General features: G+C 36.8%; 1 protein-coding gene across 4 annotated transcripts in view; it reads left to right on the forward strand.

Annotated features, from left to right (window-relative positions):
- The first annotated feature begins 743 nt into the window (after positions 1-743).
- pebp4 (phosphatidylethanolamine binding protein 4) overlaps positions 744-18,928 on the forward strand; it is a 55,915-nt gene continuing 37,730 nt past the window's right edge. For 3 of the 4 annotated variants that reach the window (XR_013771541.1, XM_079251394.1, XM_079251392.1), the window contains exons 1-3: positions 744-853; positions 2,852-2,955; positions 3,088-3,220. Coding sequence is in view for 3 of the 4 variants with exons in the window: in XM_079251394.1 (XP_079107520.1) it covers positions 851-853; positions 2,852-2,955; positions 3,088-3,220 (240 nt within the window). In the remaining variant the exon portion in view is untranslated. The remainder of the gene's footprint in view (positions 854-2,851; positions 2,956-3,087; positions 3,221-18,928) is intronic. The other variant, XM_079251393.1, reaches the window with a different exon arrangement.

Raw genomic sequence — 18,928 nt, forward strand, 5'->3', positions numbered from 1 at the left:
CGCACACATATGTGTGTATATATATATATATATATATATATATATATATATATATATATATATATATATATATATATATATATATATATATATACATAATCTGCATTGGCATATTAATTGACACAAGCTATTGCATAGTGTAATATAGACCCTGTTTTGTACTATGCACATTTAAAAGTATGACTTTGAAACTACAAATTGCACTGCTTTGTAGCACCAGGTTCTCTTCAATTTGCATCAAATGGTATTGCAACAATATTAGACATGTAGACAACATGTAACAGGTAAGAGAAGCAGATTAGATCATAAATTACAAAGAGTTGTCACTGGGGCCCTTTTCCGTGTGTTTGGGTGCTATATCACAGCTGCAGAGAAGCACAAACCAAAGGGAGCTTTAGCAGCAACAGGAATATATTGTATATGCTGCACAATCACTACTGCATAATTTAAGAGGCCTTGTTCAGAAATGGTTGAAAATGGGAGTTTTAAAAAAAGAAGAAGAAAAAAAGAATGTTTCTCAGTGTTTGATGCCTGGCTGACATTTTCTGTGGTCTCCAGGTATTTTTGTTCTCTAGAGCTGTTTTTGTTATTTACGAGCTGTACATCTGGAACTCTGTAGCATGTCTTCTTGAAAACATGTAAATAATATTTACTAAATAAAGAACGATCAACATGTGCAGTGCGGTTACTGTGCCAGTCTTTCTTTTTATAAACTGTTTTGATGATGACACTTGAAACTTGCAGCCTTACAGGTCAACAGGATTCTGTTGTGCGCAGGCGCAGGATGGGCTTTCTGACCGACCCAGAGGAGAATATCTGCGATGAAACACAAGACGAAGACTCGTAAGAAATGGTAATCGTTATGACAAATGACAAGTAACTTCCATAGTGATAGATAAAATAACAGGCTGTATACAGCTTAAGTTACCAGTTACTTTCTAGCTGTACAGGCACTAAATTGTGCAGCGTGGACGTCTGAAATGAGACTATACGCGCAGATCAAGCAAGATTAAACAAACTCTTGCTAATTTGAACGTTTTACATGTTCTCCACACGACTCCAAAGAGAATAACACAATGATAATAACAAGTTTAAGTTTGTTTTCACGAAATATGCCAGTGAAAGTAAATGAACTAGGCCTGAAAACGTTTGCTACATGAACGCACCAGAATATTTGTTGTCAAGCGCGTGACCTGTCTGGTTGAGCCATTAAGTATTTAATAATGACGCATTTTCAAACGACTATATCAGTTGATTAGGACTAAAGTTTTTATCTTGAAAATTTTTATCTGCAGTGTAATGTTGCTCATGAGTTCAACAGGTTGGAGTGAATTTGAATATTTAATTCCGACACTGGTTTTAGAAGGTGGGAATGTTATTCAAATCCAACTTTATTTATAAATCACAAAAACAGTGCAAAGTGCTTTATATGGTAAAAACAAAGAACGTCAAAGCATCCAGAAATAAACTTCGAGGTAGAGTGACCACAAGGAATTGTGGGAGAGAATTATCCTATAATTTTCATAAATGATGGCCATGTTTATCCTCTGGGACAGGGGTAGCCAACTCTGGTCCTCGAGAGCCACAGTCTTGCAAGTGTTGAGTTTCCCTGTTCCAACACATCTGATACACACGAGACAGACTTAGCAGACTTTTGCAGTGCTTGAGTAGGCTACATGTTATTTTCTGTGAGATGTCGGAATAGATATTAAAGAAGAAGGTCCTGACAAACAACCACCTGTGCTCATGCTGACTCCTAGGAAGAATTTAGTGACCAGTTGACCTGAAATGTCTTTGGACTGCGTGAAAGCTGGAGTACCCAGAAAGAACCTATACATAGATGGGTAGAACCTTCTTGTTGTGACAGGATTGCCATCACTAACTCCATCACTGTGTAGCCAAAAACTACAGTTTTCCTTCTTTTTTTTTTCTTCAAAGTAGATGCAATAAGCTTCCATTAGTCAGAAAAGCAGCTGCATTGTGGCATAGTGATTAGCACTGTGGCCTCACACCAAGAAGGTTTATAATTGTCTGGATAGATCTGTGCTTTTATCTTCATGCCAAATTCTGACCCTACAATCTGAATGTTGCTGCTAAAATCAAACGGCATCAGTTTAGGCAACATTTTGCCAATCTTATATTGTTCAGTTTTGGGGTGCATCCGATTTCTGTTTGTAGCTGACAGGTGTGGCTTCTATCGTGCTCTACAGCTGCTGAAGCCTGTCTGCTTCCAGGTCTGAAGTGTTGTGTGTTTAGGGATTATATTCTGTAGACCTTGGTTGTAACAAGTAATTGTTTGAGTTACTGTTGCCTTTCTATAGTTTTGAACCAGTTTGGCCATTTTCCTCCGACCTCTGACATCAACAAGACGTTTTTGTTCTAGCAAGTACACACTGGATATTTTTCTAATTTTTGGACCATTCTCTGTTCTCTTAGATGGTTGTGATTGAAAATCAAAGTATATCCGTAGTCTGGAATACTTAGACCATCTTATCTAAAACCAAAAATCACATTATGCTCAAAGTCTCTTAAATAAACTTTCTTCCCCATTCTGGTGCTTGGTTTGACCTTCAGCAATTACTGCCTAAACGCATCAAGTTGCTGCTACGTGATTGGCTCAATAGCCATTTGCAAGTAAAACAGGTATACATAATAAAGTCACCAGTGAGTGTATGCACATATATATATAAAAATAAATGTGTAATGTGTGTATGTATATTTGTGTGTGTGTGTGTGTGTGTGTGTGTGTGTGTGTGTGTGTGTGCACTGTACAGTATTATTGTTTAACGATCGCATAATTCAAATTCACCAGCAAGTTGCTTACTATCCATTGTCCACTGCCACTCTGCAGGGTCTACTAGCACCGTTTTTGATGTTATACATCTCCATTTTGTGGCTTCACAAGGTGGAACCAAAACAAGATACATTGGACTCGCTTGATGCTTCTTTCTGTCAGTAAGTAGCCCATCATGCCTCAGAGAGGCATAATTTTAGAAATGCTGTAATGAGGATGTGGACTTATTTACTGCAGCTCAACAGAATGGCTTAACAAATTCATTTTTATCTTTGTAACCGTCCTCAATAAAGTGGTGGCCTTCAGGTGACTTATCCTGAATTGGACATCAACAAATGTTCCATCATTTCAAAAGACCTGAAACTCAGAGAGAAAGTCAGTACCATCTGGAAAGCCCCACAGATTTACTTTTCTGGAGCACAAAAGGTAAGAAACATTTTTTTTTAATCTATATGGCAGCGTGCTAATGTTATTTGCAGGAAAACATGGTTATCAAATATTCCAGGGTAGCCTATATAAGGTGTAGCTGGTGGTTGAATCGGGGTATAAAATCTAAAATTGTCTGCATTGTTTTACAGTTTATGTTAAGTTTTCAGATTTTGATTTGAGATCAAAAAGATTTGAGATTAGAGATTTTCAGCATGCAGATAAGACAATATTGTTTTATTGTCTTATCTAAGTAAATGAATAATAAAAAAGTGGATGCCGCTTATACAGAATAGAAATAGTTATTTTATTGAACAGAGACACATTTATTCTTTTAACTGGTAGTCTAGGAAACTTTATATGGCCTGTGATTAAATTAATTGGCGAGCGGATGGGCACAACTCCCTACAAGATTTTACTGCTTCAGAAATGAATTTCCATCAGAACTATGCCGATCTTCTGCTTCTTTATTTTTGAGAAACTCAAGATTTTGGCAATTTGCAAAATTAATATTTTTTAATATGCATTTTCATTTATAAAATTTGTCAATTAAAGGTAAAATTACAAAAAGGTTAAATAATTATTTTAACCAAATTCTGTTCACTTATACAACACTCGCCAGTCTAAGGATCTCCAGTCACCTAAATATCTTGTCAAGGCTAATTCTCGATTGGATTTTAAGAAAATACATTTTGGAACAGATTTTCTCAATTCACCTACTCTTGTGTAAAATTTTGTCTTTTAAGAATTAATTTAAGAGTGGGCCATAACAGCATGCCATCTTCATTATTCTCTTTTAGTATCACTGTATATAATGTTATTGTTTTGTATTCATACCATGTTTTAATTGTTCTTTTGGCAGAGGCTTCAGATAAGCCAGGTTGGCTTTTTGCCTCTCCCTGCACTGTACTATTAATGTTTTATTTTTGGCTACTTGTATTGTTATCTGAGCAAATAAACAACTGAATACAAATGAAAAAAAATATGCAGATGCTTACATTTAACACTAGGGTGTAGTAATGTTTTAAATATGCTTTAAGCACATCAGATCTTTGGTTACTTGGCATATAAAATGTTTCAAATATGTAGATAAGTTCTAGACATGAAATACTTTTTCATGTCTATAACATGATTTCCTTCTCCTCAAAAATCTAATATAATATTTATTATTTATATATAATATAAGATAATATAATATAACACTTTTGTCTAATTGTTCCGCACTCATGGGACTGATTTTTGACTGTAATGATCTCTATCACCAGAGGGAGGTGCTTGTGCCTCATGCTGATCATCACCACAATAAGAAGTTGATTTAAACAAAGGTTGTGCTGTGTGTACACATATTGTTTTCATTTTCATTAAAGTAAAAAATAAATTATAAAGATGGTAATCCAGCTTTGTGTCATGGTTTCAGTATTTTAGGGCAAAAACAAACTCTAGAGACAGCAAATGTTGATGTCACTGAGGTGTCAGATGTTTAGATTAAAGTGCAGCAGGCATTCACAAAGCTTCATGCTTTAGTCCATTTTTAGCAACACAATATTCTTTAAGGATCAAAAAGTTTAAGAGTAAAACAACCTTAATTAAAGTTTAATAATACAACAGCCATAAAAAGCAGAATTTTGTGATTTGTTATATGTATATATATATATTTATTTATTTATTTATTTATTTTTAATTGATTGATTCAATCTTAATGCAGATCAGTACAGTCAAAATAACTACATATTATTTTAAATTAAAGAACAAAAAAAAAGCTGTTCATAAGGGAGACAACAGCAAAACAGGAAACCTTTGGAAGATAAATATGATAGCACCTTTAAATACTTTTAACATCATTTAAATAAAAGAAACATCATCAGGGATGTTTAATAAAGATGGAGAGATTTATGTGTAAGGTTTATACAACATATATCTTTAAATGTTTGTGAGTGGATCATATCTTGTGAATCTCCACTTGAAGCAGCAGTTTCACCCTCTGAAAACCTCCAGAACATCCAACCGCTTTAAATTGAAAACTTAAATTGAAAGCTACCTCGATTTAGGAGCTAGTTTATGGATTCCACAGCTAAGCATCTAGCTTGAACATGATCTATTGCCCTCCTGTTGCCCAAACTCCATTTGATCTATGGTCGTATTATCTATAATGCTGTCTTACATGATTCTCTTTTATTGCCAGAATCAGTGTCAGACAGCAAAACAGATTACGTGTTAGATTAAATCAATACAAACTTTATTTACTGGGCTTTGAAATGTGATTCTCCATTTCTCCTGACACTTTTGTAAACTCAAGCTATTGAAGCTTCAGATGGTTGGTTGTGGTTCTGTGGTTGGTCTGCTGCTTTCTGTCACTGTGCCATGCTGCCAGCACTGGCGCTTTTCTCTGCCACTTAGCCCTTGTACCCAATAGCCAGAATACAAAATAGTGGCCACTGAAATCCACCCACTGGAACACCCACTTCATTACTGGGAAGGGATGTATGCCTGCTGAGTAATTGTAATGAAACACGGTGGGCAGTAGTCCCATAAACCTGCCTCTAAAGATGGACTCATGACCAAAAACAAAAGCAAAAGGACCACAGAAACTGCAGATTTCTGTGGCCAAACTTCAGAGCTGCAGTTCAGCTCTCAACTTATGTAACGCAAACCTGGCAAGTGTGTTAATGGAACATTTTTAGAAATCCTAGTTACACTCAGAAGCCTCAAATACAGCTATAGTTTGTTCTGAGTGGGATATGTGTTGACTAGTTGGATTAAACTGAGCAAGAACATGACTTAATTTCAGTAAGTAAAAATAGGGCAATAGTGTCAAACAGTGTTTGACAAAAGGATATCTGTTTATACATCAGCGTTTTAGTTTGAAGGACAGATTCCTGAAACCCACCTTGTGTATTTTAAACATTTGGATTTGTTCTTTGCTTTTTGCCCTAAGTTAAATTAATTTATTATTGAGATTAGTTTTTTTTTTAATGTGGAGAAATGGCATCATGACTGCAACAGCACAGGCAAAGAAGTGTTATTGGTTGTCTGCAGAGAGTAAGGTAATTTATTTCTGTTTAAACCAGAATTCCTTACTTAGGTTTACACCCATTACTTAGTGGTCAGACATTAATTTACCTGTTAAAAATACTTGGATTCAAGTACAATTTGTTTCATAAAGCTGAAGACAAATACAAATAGTTCATACGTAGGAAGGTTTTTGGATTTCAAAGACGATGCATAATCACCTTCTTCACTTTAAAATCTGGACTTTTCTTTCAGTCAACACAACACTTGACTGTTAATGCCAAAATGCTTTTAGGACATTTGGATTCACAGAAAGGAATGGAAACGAGAGTTCATCATGTTGATAGAAGCTGCAAAGTTATCGACAGGACAGAAAATGAAGCATATATAAATATATTTATACATATACATATATATATATATATATATATATATATATATATATATATATATATATATATATATATAAAAAAATAAATGTATGTGTGTGTGTGTATTTTCACAAGGGGATTAAAAGAAAATTGGTTTAGTTATGGCCTGGTCATACAGGTGTTTGTACTTTGACAAGTTCCATCTTTTACTTTTGTAATCATAGTGCCTAATCTGCCTCCTTTTTTTCATTTATAAAATGATTGCATTTATTTCATATCTCGGAAAAGTGTTTCAGTCCTTTTTAAAAAAAAACAAACAAAAAAAAGAAACAATAATATAGAAAATATTATTTATTTTCATGGGTCCCGTTTGCATCCTTCTGAGCATTGTTAGATTCTTAGCTCATCCTTCTTTAAAACGTTTGATGGTCATCTCTCAATGATGTCGGTTTTGTAAACAACACAGACCACACTGCTGCTATCTTTACCACATAGTTACTCTAAATTTGGAGACAGTTTTGGAGGGTTTTCTTTTTTAGTAAGGACCGTAGCCACAGGGCACATTCTTAGACATGGGGGATTTCAAAGCCTTGTTTTTGGGAAGACATTTCTTGCATCTGGTGGATGGAATGAGGGTTTAAACCATTACTGCGATTAGAGCTGCCTCACTATGATCTCTTGAGCTTGCTTACTGCTGCTAATAGCTGTTTCCTCTATATTTCCCTCTATCTTTTTCTTTTTCGCTTTCTCTCTCTCTCCGTGAATGATTTTTATGCTTTGCTAAAACATGTGGGGGCGTTCAGAGAGGATTTAAATGCAACGATCCCCCTCCTCTTTTTTTTTTTTTTTTTTTTTTTTTTTTTGGGTGAATCTCAGTGTTCTTTTCTGCAAGCCTCTGATGACGACAGGGCAGCTTTAAGCCTGGCAGTGCCCACGGCAGGCTGCCGTCTCAGCGCTGCCCACTCTCCTCTGTGCTGGCATGATGGAGAAAGCGAGGGTGGGGTTCCTCTCTAACAGACCCTGTCATTCCCAGGAAAGCCTACATGTCCACCCATGCAGGATTCCTGATATGACTTTGTGATGGGGATGTTGGAGCACACGGTTGAGGACTCTACTTCCTGTAATTGATAGTTCTCATTCAATGGAGAGTCAGGGGTGTAAAATGTTCAAGAACATACAAGGCAGTTGCTAGCACCTTTCTGTGACAGCAAGGGTCAAAAAGTGAAACATTTACTGTAATATCTTTACTGTAATAAGGTGGGTGTTGTTTGGCTCTGCTGGATTAAAGCAGTAGGTCTGGCAGGGATTCAGAGAGTTTATTTCCTTAGCTAATGTGCCCCTTTGTCATTATAACATCGCGTTAAGCTGACCCGCATCCCGCTCCATTCAGCCCCTGCCCATTACCACATAACACATATGATTCATGCAAGCTTCTGAAGAGGAAAGAATTACAACCTGCTTCTACTAGGAGCCCTGGATTAATTAAACATGTTCACTACTATGATGTGAGAGGAAATAAAACTCCACCACATTCTCATGCAGAATTACAAAAATGTTCACCTTGTGAAGCAGGTATGTGGCTCACACATTACTGGTGCATACAGACTCATTCATACCAAGTATTAAATTTTATACTCATTTAACTTCTCTGACAGTGTGCTTGCTCAGGATGGGAGATTGAGTTGGACTCAACTCGATCTGTTGGTTTCCTTATATAGGCTGTTATGAATTGGCCTTCATTATGTTTTCCCCTCTGTCTGTTAAGCGTCTTGAGATGGCATTGCCGTGATTTGACGCTATATAAATAAAGTTGAATTGAATTGAATTGAATTGACATAGATATCACTGATATATGGGCAAATAATGATTTTTATATTTTCCTATTGCTGTCGCCTCCATCCCCCCTTTTCTTCTTTCCTCAACTGTTTAATGAGCATATATATTCATTTAGCTACCTTTTTTTTGTTCCCGATGTTGTGGTTGCATGATATTCTTACACCTTACATTTGGCCTAAAAGCGTGGGAAGCAGTACTTTAACATATGCGGATGTGAGTAAAATATGATTTCAATTACCATGAAAATGTATTGTATTATCAATGGGAGGATAAGAACAGATTAAGGGAGCTCTAGGATGCTCTTACAAATGACAATGGTCAGGTTTCTGTGCAAGCAGCAGTGTTAGAGGAAATGATACATGTGCCCTATTTGACAAAAGCTTGAAGAACAGGAGGTGTGTCAAAATGTAAAGTCGACTAAACACAATCTGATTTACAGTATTTAGTACTTATTTACTGTGATAAATTGGAACTCTGCTAAAGTATTGGTTGCTTTGTGAGGTCAGTTTTTTAAACAAATCGACCATGTTAAAAAAACAAAAATTATATTCTCAGTTGGGAGAGACACAAGACAATGCATAACAATCATGAAATTCATCAATTAGAGTCAAATTTACTTTGGCAAAGACTCAGAGAGGCGACGGGTTTTAATGAAAAATACCTCCTGAACCTGCGCTTCCTGATTAATATTCAGCATTCACAGAAACCCTCTCTCGACAGTTCATATACATTGACTGCAAGATCTGTTCAAACAGAGATTCATAATCCGCATGGGAAGTGCATCTGCTGATGTGGATACTTAGACAAACATAAAAGATTAAATTTCTATTTATACGAGCCACAGAAATCTAACGTTTGCCAGAGAATCATTGTGAGATCTGGAGATGACTCGGTCGTCACTGTGGCACAGACTATATGTTTCCTTAATGCAGTTGGTCCCACTGAGACAGACAGAGAGAGAAGTGAAGGAAGCAGAAATTGATGGAAATGTTCTTTTAGTTCTTGTTCTAATTTGTCCTAATTATGAAAAGAGTTAAAGAAGACTTTTCAAAACTTTGCAGACAGGATTACTTTGCTGCTTATGTTTGAAGCTGAGGTAATTGGCTTTTTTTTTTTTTTTTTTTCCTGACAATCTCTTTTGTTGTAGAAGTAAATAATCAAAAAGTTAAAAGTGATCAAGTGAAGTTTGCTTAAGACCCAGATGCTTGGCTTAGTGGCATTTTGCCCAAAATGTTTAGTGCTTCTCATTTGTGGTCCGGCATAGGGTTTAGTTACAGTTGTGTCCCAATCCTCTGATTCACCTTCTCTAAGAACAGCTTCAGGGCTTCTCATAATGCTTAACTCTCCATAATGCCATCCCCTTCATCTCCCCAGTGGTCTTATTGTCTTAACTCTGGATGGAGAGACTGAGTGTAAGAAAAAACAGGTTAATACACTTTTGGCACTGTGAAAATAAAGTATCGTTCTAAAAGATAGACTGTATAAGTTTTCTTTCAATGTTTTCTGCTCAGTGTTTGATGTTTCTCCCAGCTTGTCTCATTACCTTGCCAGCGTACTTTTATTAGATTTGATGAAGAAATTCACTTAGCTTTTGACATTAAGAGGCTGCTTAAAGCAGAAGCGATCGAGTCCATTGATGTGTTAATTGATCTGAGGGAATGATAAAGCTTCCTTCTTTGTCACTTTCCTGATCCTGTATTTTTGAAGCATTGAAAATGTTATGCAAATGATTTGTTAATCCCTTTACATTATTTGTTCCATTTCTCCCTTTCGTTTTCACACTCAATTTTGAGCACAGCAGGCTGTCAGGCGGACACCCTCAGACTGCTAATTCTTAAGAATTTGTTTTTTAAAAATCATTCATTTGAATGAAATTATTTACCTGAAAAATACACAAAGGAATGCTTTGAGCTTGAACTTCACCCTGTCTCTTATTTTTTCCTTTGTGTTTTTTGCAAGCTTTCACCTGGAGATTAACAGTCAAAAATAACACTGACCTGCTCAATTGAAGCCATAAAATCAGCATAAGCAGGATAAGGCAACTGAGTCGAAGATGAAACTGTGACCAGTGTTTTTTTTTTCTTTCTCCCCCTATAGTTTTGTTGTCCCAAAGGTTGGTGTTAAAAATAATAAGAAAGAGGTGGGATGGTCTTAGATTCAAGAAGCTTAAAATGCAAAATCTCAAATAAGCCCAATTTTTCCTAGCCAATCACATTGCATTTTGGTGGGTTTGAGTTGATCGTCTCAACTGACTCACATACCGCCCCTCCCCAAATAAAAACACTAGAGATTTACGTGGCTTTTTAAAAAATGTATCTAGACATTTATCCAGCTTAATCTTCTTAACATATTAAAGTGATTTGCTTTACCCTGAAGTGGCTGAAGCTGGGAGCTCAACGCCCCTCATGGCTCTAAGACCTCAGGGGTATTGTGGACACCTTCCGCTCTTGAATAAGAAAAAGGTGGGCAGGAGTTAGCCGGCTTCTCAGCTGTGAAGCTATGGCTGTCTCTGCTGTGTGTCCATTTTACTTTTTTTGTTCTGTTATTAGTCCAACTGTTGCACTCAGTCAGGGTTCTTAGGCACATGGCTCTGCCAGCTCTGCCCACACTGTGGTGTGGAGGTTTGGAGCTCTCAGCTTTTGAGCTGAACTGAAAGAGCTTTCTCACAGAGTAGGTGTTGGCATGATGCTTTGTTTCTTTCTGTGACTGTCATGAAAGGTATGGATAATTAGAAAACTGAAGCACAGTGATGGCGTGATTTATCCGGACGCCAACTTTATGCCCGACTTCAGATTTGGACATTTTCATATAGGCGATGTGCCTAACCTTTTCCTGAGATGCGACGCAAATGTGAGGATGAGTTTTGACTGTTGCAATGTGTTTTTCTTTAAAATACCGCTTCAGAAGTCGGACAGCTAAAAGGTCCGGGTCAAACTCAAGTGCCATTAATGTCCCTGTTTGGCATAATGCTCTATGGATGTGCCTCGGGGCATCAGCTTTGCCAGACCTTATCAGTAGAGCTGTACATTTACACATGGAGACATTCATGGTAGCTGAAGTCTTTACTCATTTATTGTCATCGTGGTATTTGGTTTAACCTCTATCAAATTTAAATCAGTCATGATGAGGCTAAAGGCAATGTCCCAGTGCTACAGGCCAACTTAGTTGTTTAACATGAAAAAACATACACTTGAGATTATCTAAAATGTATTTTTATGTCATTGTTATGAGAAGGTTCAATCATTGTGAAATTCTGGGCCAGTATACTGACATATTGATAATAATTTGGCTTTTGTTATTTAGTTTCCCCTTTTAATACCAGGAAAATAATAAAGTATGCTTCTGGTAATTGAGCAGACTTCTTCAAGCAATCTTTGAATGAACTAACCTGCTGGTTATGTTAAAGAAATGTTTTCTATACATATAAAAACACAGCTTTCAACAAATTAACTAAAAACAATAGAAAAATACTTCAAATCTATAAGTGAAAGAGTTTTTCTTTTTCCATGTGAGTTAAACATTTGTTTGAATTTTACTGAGAAGCAGCTTTATGAAAAGTATCTGTGAAAGGAAAGGATTATGTTGTCAAAAGCTAAAACTGATTATTCTGAAGCATTTTCTTTGTTACTTCAATGATATGAAACTAACCTTTATTTTTTGTCCTCCTTAAATCACCCACACAACTGTCAAAGAATTCATAAGACAGTGTTTAGCATTGCTCTCTAAACTGCACAATGTATGCCATGTTCATATGTACATCTGTTCTTAGAAATAAGATGCTTTAAAAACATTTATTTTAATCTATTTTTTCATTTTAATTTAAAACCACTTCTGTGTCTGACTAAATAAGACGGAAACTTCCTCATTTACCTCAAGAATGGGCTGCGCTAGCAATTTATAAATTTCCTGAAATACACAAACAGTTGCTTTCAGTCTCTTGTAAATGTAAAAACAATCTCGTTTTATGATCATATGTTGGTCTTTTGTTAGAAATATGGAACTGAAGATTAGTGAATGTAGTTGGTCATTAGGTTGGCCATTGTTATCCCTTTTACATTCACAAATTTATTACCAGAATCATCAAAGTCAGAAAACCTGGGTGTACCCATAGACTGTATATGAAAGATGGACGGAGCCTCCAGCGGTAAAAAGTGAAGCCTATGCAGAAGTGCATAAAACTGCAGTTCCCCCTTCATCCACTAGGGGCTTGCTGCAAAACAGAGCAAATCCCCATAGACTCCCATGTTAAAAAAAAAAAAGCCAACTTCACGGCAGAAATAAACATGTTTACAGCCTGGTTCAAAAATCCATTTTTGGTTTATAGGTCAGGTTTACGTTCATGACAACTGTGGGGGGAGTGAATTTTTTTCTAACTTGCCCATTTAAAAGTAATTTAATCTCGAAATTCTGCAAATTTAGGAATGTGTCTTTTTGATTGACAGGCACCCAATCCCCCGCTTCAAGTAAGAAGAGCATAGAAGAACCGTGGTTTTTAGCAAGTTAACAAAGTGGCTTAGCTTTAGCTCAGCTACTTCCATTAGCTGGTTAGCTCCTGTTATCTCCAGGTTAGCTCGGTAAGCTCTTAGCTACAGAAAGCTTGGAGTTCGCTCGATGTCAATCATCCACTATGACGCTCACAGCGCCCCTCTCAGCTCCACCTCTTTGCCTATGTTTGTATTTTCCAGACGAGACGACATGCATGACCCTGCCAAGATGGCGATGGTAGGAACTGCCCACCGAGCTTCAATACAGCTCTTCAGAAACCTATGGGTTACGTCAGGGAGGCTCCGTCCATCTTTTTATAAACAGGCTATGGGTGTACCTTTAAAGCTGATAATTATTATTGTGGTATTGATTGTTAGTTTAGTCAGTTTACCAAATATTATCATGATATTTTGAACCCGCTTCATCATAAATAAAGGCACCAGCACTGAAACACATGTGCATCTGAATCATGTGACGCTGTTGTCATTGAGTGAATCTATTAGACAAAGGGATTGTGTAGTTTTTGAGGAATGGTTGCTGAAAAGTTTACTCATTTTTAGTTGAGATTTCTCACAGATGTCATTGTGTTACTGTTGTTGTTAACAATCTAGCAAACAAGAGAGTGACCGATCACAGAGATCAGTGATGCTTTTGCAGAAAACACAAATCACAGCCAGCATATTTATAACTATGCTGTGTTCATTTAAATGTTAGGGTGCGGCATGCGTGAAACAACATGTGAGTGTTTTGCTCTGTTGCTACTCTTATTCAAACTGTCAGGTGCTTGACCCCTTGTACTTGGACTGAATGTCTGACAGGTGTGTTAATCGTATTCTGAGGGAATCAATACAAAATGTTGTTGAACCCAGCACAACTCCACATAGACAAGCTCTTCAAACAAACTGAGTGGTAGCTTCTTTTCATGCCACACTGAATAGAAGAAATTGATTGGAACTGGGAGGCTTAGGACTGGATTTTCCTCGAATATAATTTTTTTTTTCTGTTACAACTACAGCCTAAATTTATTATTTTTTTCTGTTTTATGGCTTTGTGCGTTGTTGTTTTTTCTTTCTTTGTCCAAATCCTATCCAGTGGTGCTTCAGGTTTTTTCCTTGAGTAAAAAGTTGATATTGTTGTAGAGAGGGAGAAAGGACTTTTTTTCCATGTGTGCAGGAATGTAGATTTCTTCCCCCCGTGAAATCCTAATTGTGCCTTGGAGGGCTGGTAGGGTATCTCTGCTCAGCTCAGCTCAACAGGATTTGTGTCTGTGTATGTTAGAGTATGTCTCTCAGCTTGAATACGGATATAACCCTTTCACTGCACAAGCTGCTGATTTTTCATATTTGCCGATAGGCTGATCCTGTGCACGCATAGCTGTTTGTAGAAGACATTGAAAGTTTTTTTTTTTTGTTTCTTTTTTGCATATTTATCTTTTTATCCTTATAATATTTCATCTTTGTTAAGAGTTAATGCAGATAATCTGTCAACCTCTTTCCGGCTTTGAAAATTAAACTTGTGAGACCAGGTTTAATCAATAGCATGTAGCCTGACAGACAGATTGCAGGTCAAAAGTATGTCTTTCCTTTGCACAGCTTGAATTATTGCAATGCATTTATCTATGCAAATCCAGGATAAGATCCTATCTGCCTCAAGCAACATATCCTCCTGGATTTGGTCTATGTGACTTATGCAGGTTATGGCTGACAGTTAAAAAGGAATTGCAACAACATACATGTGAAGATTATTGCTGTAGTCATTAATTGTTGCTCGAAAGGGGATTAGGATTACCAACAGAACACTGTAACACCTGTGCTTCCTCTCTTATAACAATGTTACTTCAGGTTTTTTTTCGTTTTTTTCTTATTTCAGTATCAGTTCAAGTTGGCAAAATAAAAAAGGCTGATTTATTCAAATGAATCATCAACGCTGGAAATGATTCAATATGTGCCACATTCAGATGGGTGATATATTATTCCCTTGGGGAGAGGCAAAGATGGAGCTGTGGAGCTGTTTTATTTGTGCTGTCTTTATCAGTGTGTCAGGCAGAGAGGCTGAGCTTGTTCTCTATGAATGGACGAGCCCTTGAACCATAAACCTGTACCTCCTCTGATAACAATTTTTGCATTGTGATATAAGTGCCATTCTCTGTGATGTCCTCTCTGACAGCGCTAAATATATCGACATGCACAAAATGATCTGTCAGACAAATTATTTTATTTCAACCTGTTCTACAGTATGAAGGATTTTCTGTGATGTGTGCGCTATGTGTGTTTTTGACGACATGGATTTTGTTAAGGCTTCAAAGCAAAGAACAGTATTGTGATTGCATTTTAGCAGGGCATGCTGTTCTTATTCGTAGTGTTTTTAATATGTGTGTGTTGTTTTCTTGTTTTATTTTTTTAACTCTACTTAATGTTTTCTTCAGCTTATGCTGTCTACCCTTAAGTGTTCTTTCTGCTGCTGGGACCTCTGACTTGTTTGACGTTTATGATCTCCACATCTTTTAAGTGATGAGTGATCCCTGAATTACTCAGAACCCGTGATGACATGGCCCTGATTGTCAGACGGGTGGGCTGGTGACACTGGAACACAGACGGTGCTTGTCTGTTTGAAATATTCTCTTTTGAGCTTCCAAGCCCTGGGCAGTCCTCTCTCCCAGTCTCCCAACACCCAGCTTCGCCCACTGAAACAAGACTCTTCCATACTGGAAAATCCGACCCTGTCAACTGGCAGTCTGGACTAGGTTCAGCCCACACAACAAGAACCCCCCGCACTCCCCCAGCTCCTCACCACCACCACTTATACCCCTTAATAAGCGCTAGAGTTTACCACCCCGTGTAGATGCCTTTTGGTCGCCCTCCATGGATGGCGTCAGTAGCATCTTCCTACACAAAAGTGACTGAACGAAGGGCACAAGAAAATGTGGGAATAATTTACACTTTCTCACTGTACTACCATCAGAAGCCATAATTAATCATGATAGAAAAAATGTGGAAGCCATCTTGGCTGGTGAAACATGCAGTGCCTGTGAACAGCCCCGACACCTTTAACAGCTCTGATGGCCAAATAGGAAGGGGTGTCAGAGAGCTTACAACTGAGCTCGCTCCATGGTAGCATGTTTCCCCTCGTCTTCAGAATTGTGTCTGCTGCATGCAGCTTCTACATAAAGTGCAACTGTTGTAGCTCTTTATACATTTAATATACATGCAGCAAAATCATAGACAGAAAATTAAAATAGACAACAAGCAAGAATGTCACTCAGTATGTCATTGTATGTGGCTGGTAAATTAAAAGTACACATACTTTTAAGGACTTAATGGTTTGTTATCCTGCATTATGCCCTGTGTAAACCTGCTCTTTTTGTATACATATCTGCTAATCTGCAAAGAGATTAAAATCTCCTTAAAACTCTATTTAGAATCCAGGATGCAGACAAAGTTTGCATGTGCTCACCTTATGGTAAAATAGCAGATCTAAGACTCTCAGTGTGTGACAAGCTTGGCAGATTAATTATGGATATGAGTCCTGGGCTGTAATTTGCCCTGTTTGACTTTGTTGTGTTCTCAGCAGCCAAACTACATGACAAATATATTTCACTCTTGCCTCATTTAGCACAGACTGACTCTGAAGCTTATACCCCAGCACCTGGCCGCATGTTGCTTCCATGTACCTGCTAGTGGTCGTTACTGTGCTTGAGCATGTGCATTTGCAGAAATGCTTTCATGGTAGTGAGTAGGTGTATGTGTGTAAAGCCACCACTAGAAAGTGTTGAAAGCCTCAGCTAGCAAGATCGCATCCAGGGTGACTAATAAGCTTAACATGAGCACGGCTGTGTTCGCAAGCATGGTGCACTGAAAGAAGTCTTCAATGTTGAGAGAAATGCAGAAATGATTCCTTAGGCTGCTGCTAATTCCTCCACCCCCCTCAAGCTTCAATCAGACTGTGAACACATCTTACTGTTAGCTGTAACTGCACAAACAAAGTTCAGGAAAGATTTAATTTAAACATCGGCAAAGTTGTTAATAAAGCTGCTTATTTATAGGTTAGGGGCAAAAATAGAATCGATTGCTAAGACATTTCTGAGTGACAAAGAGCAGTCATATATAATGTGCAGGCTATAGGCTATGAAAAGATATTCCATTGTCTCATGTTGCCTTGTGCCATGTGTTAATTTGATTAAATTGTAGCATATTTACATATTTCTATGTTCAAAAAGAAAATGTGATTATGCAATTATGTTAACTTGTGTTTTATATTCCACTCTTATTCCTCTTGAACTATGGCCTCTTCGCAGCTCACCTGCTCTTCTATTTGGCTAACTAGTGGGAATATAGTAGCTGAGTTTAGTCCTAGAATATGAATTTGTATCCACATGTGACTATCCTTTTGACCATGCCGCTCCTGGACGTGTGGATTTATAAGCTACTTCACACTCCATTCCTGTGTGGGAGGAAGCTGAGTTAAAAATAGGCAGTTTTGGAGGTAGTGTGGCGTCCACACTATACAAGGTACTTCAGAATACATTGAAAACCACTGGTTCTCTCTTTAAATATAATTTATTTGTGTCATTGAACAATATGAATGGTAAACCATTTGTCACTGGCCCTTGTAAAGTTTCCTTCATGGCAATATTCATTATGCTCAATCTAAGCTGGCAAAGCACTGGGATTGTGTATTTTGAACTATTTAATCATTTTATAAAGTGATTATGATTATTAAACAATACTTCAAAATCTTAGGACCTATTTATGTCTGTATATGAATGCATGTAGTGTTTCTAAAAGATCATCATGTTTTCTCAAAGTTGAGGGATAAGGGCAAAGCTGATGTCAACAACCATAAAAATCAAAGCAGAATAAACTGGGATATCCTAACTTGTCTTCCTGTGGCAGTTCTGTATGGGAATGCTATTTTTTTTTTTTTAAGTAATGAACAGTTATGGAGCGGGAACGCTGATGACCACAATAGATTATTTCAGTTTTTAGTTATTGCTCTGAAGTAAAATGTTGAATGCAAAAGGAAAACTAAGCATTTCTCAGGTATCCAAATGAAAACATAACATCAGTTTTAAGTCTTAAATGCAAACTCTCGTGTGGTATGATTGCTTGTCATGGCACCAACTTTTGGTCTCTAAAAAAGTGTATCAAAAAGAAAATCCCCTCCTAAATGTCCAGCAAATGGTCTTCTGATTTCCCAGATGTTGAGCATCCCACTGTGTATCACTGTTTTTTGTTGAAACAAGTTGGCATCCTGCACAGTGATAAACATGAGCCTCTCCCAATTTTTTTTTTTTTTTTATCAATTTGCTTCTGCACTCAAATATGTGCTACTTATATAATGTATTTAAATATATAAAATGACAAAATATTTGTATGTTCTGTCGTGAACAATAAACTGGCTTATGAGATTTAATTATTTGTAAATAATTGCATTCTGTTTATATTTCAAAATAGTAAAATAAAAAGAGGCATGTACACATTTTCTGTTAATTTCTACAACCAGTGTGAGCCAGGCACGCCTGCACTCTGTTATAACAGGAGAAAACTACCTGAGGATATTTTTACAGTTTTTAAATAAGAGTTCTTACAGTGATTAGCCCCTTAATGTCTGAATTTATTTACTATTGCATGAAAACAAAACAAATACAGGAAATATGGAAAAAAATAACAAAAAAGAACATACGCAAGTAAAATAAAGTACAACTAAATACTGAATAAATTAATTATTAAAAGACACAATGAATATATCACATAACAATAAACAGATTAAGACTGAATAAAATCAAATAAATATATAAATAAATATATTGATAAAAGGAATAAGAAAAAACAGAGGTATGCAGTGATTTGTCCACAAATTTTTCTGATTAGGTTTGCTCTGCACAAATAAACAAATAAAAAATAAAATCTTAAGATGTAATTTTCCAACTCAGGCCTCAAATCTCAAATTCACTATCATGATACGACTGCTTAATAAGCAGAAAACATCAGGAATGAGAATAAATAAC

This window comes from Telmatherina bonti, assembly GCF_933228915.1.
Source record: "Telmatherina bonti genome assembly, chromosome: 13".
Taxonomy (NCBI): Eukaryota; Metazoa; Chordata; class Actinopteri; order Atheriniformes; family Telmatherinidae; genus Telmatherina; species Telmatherina bonti.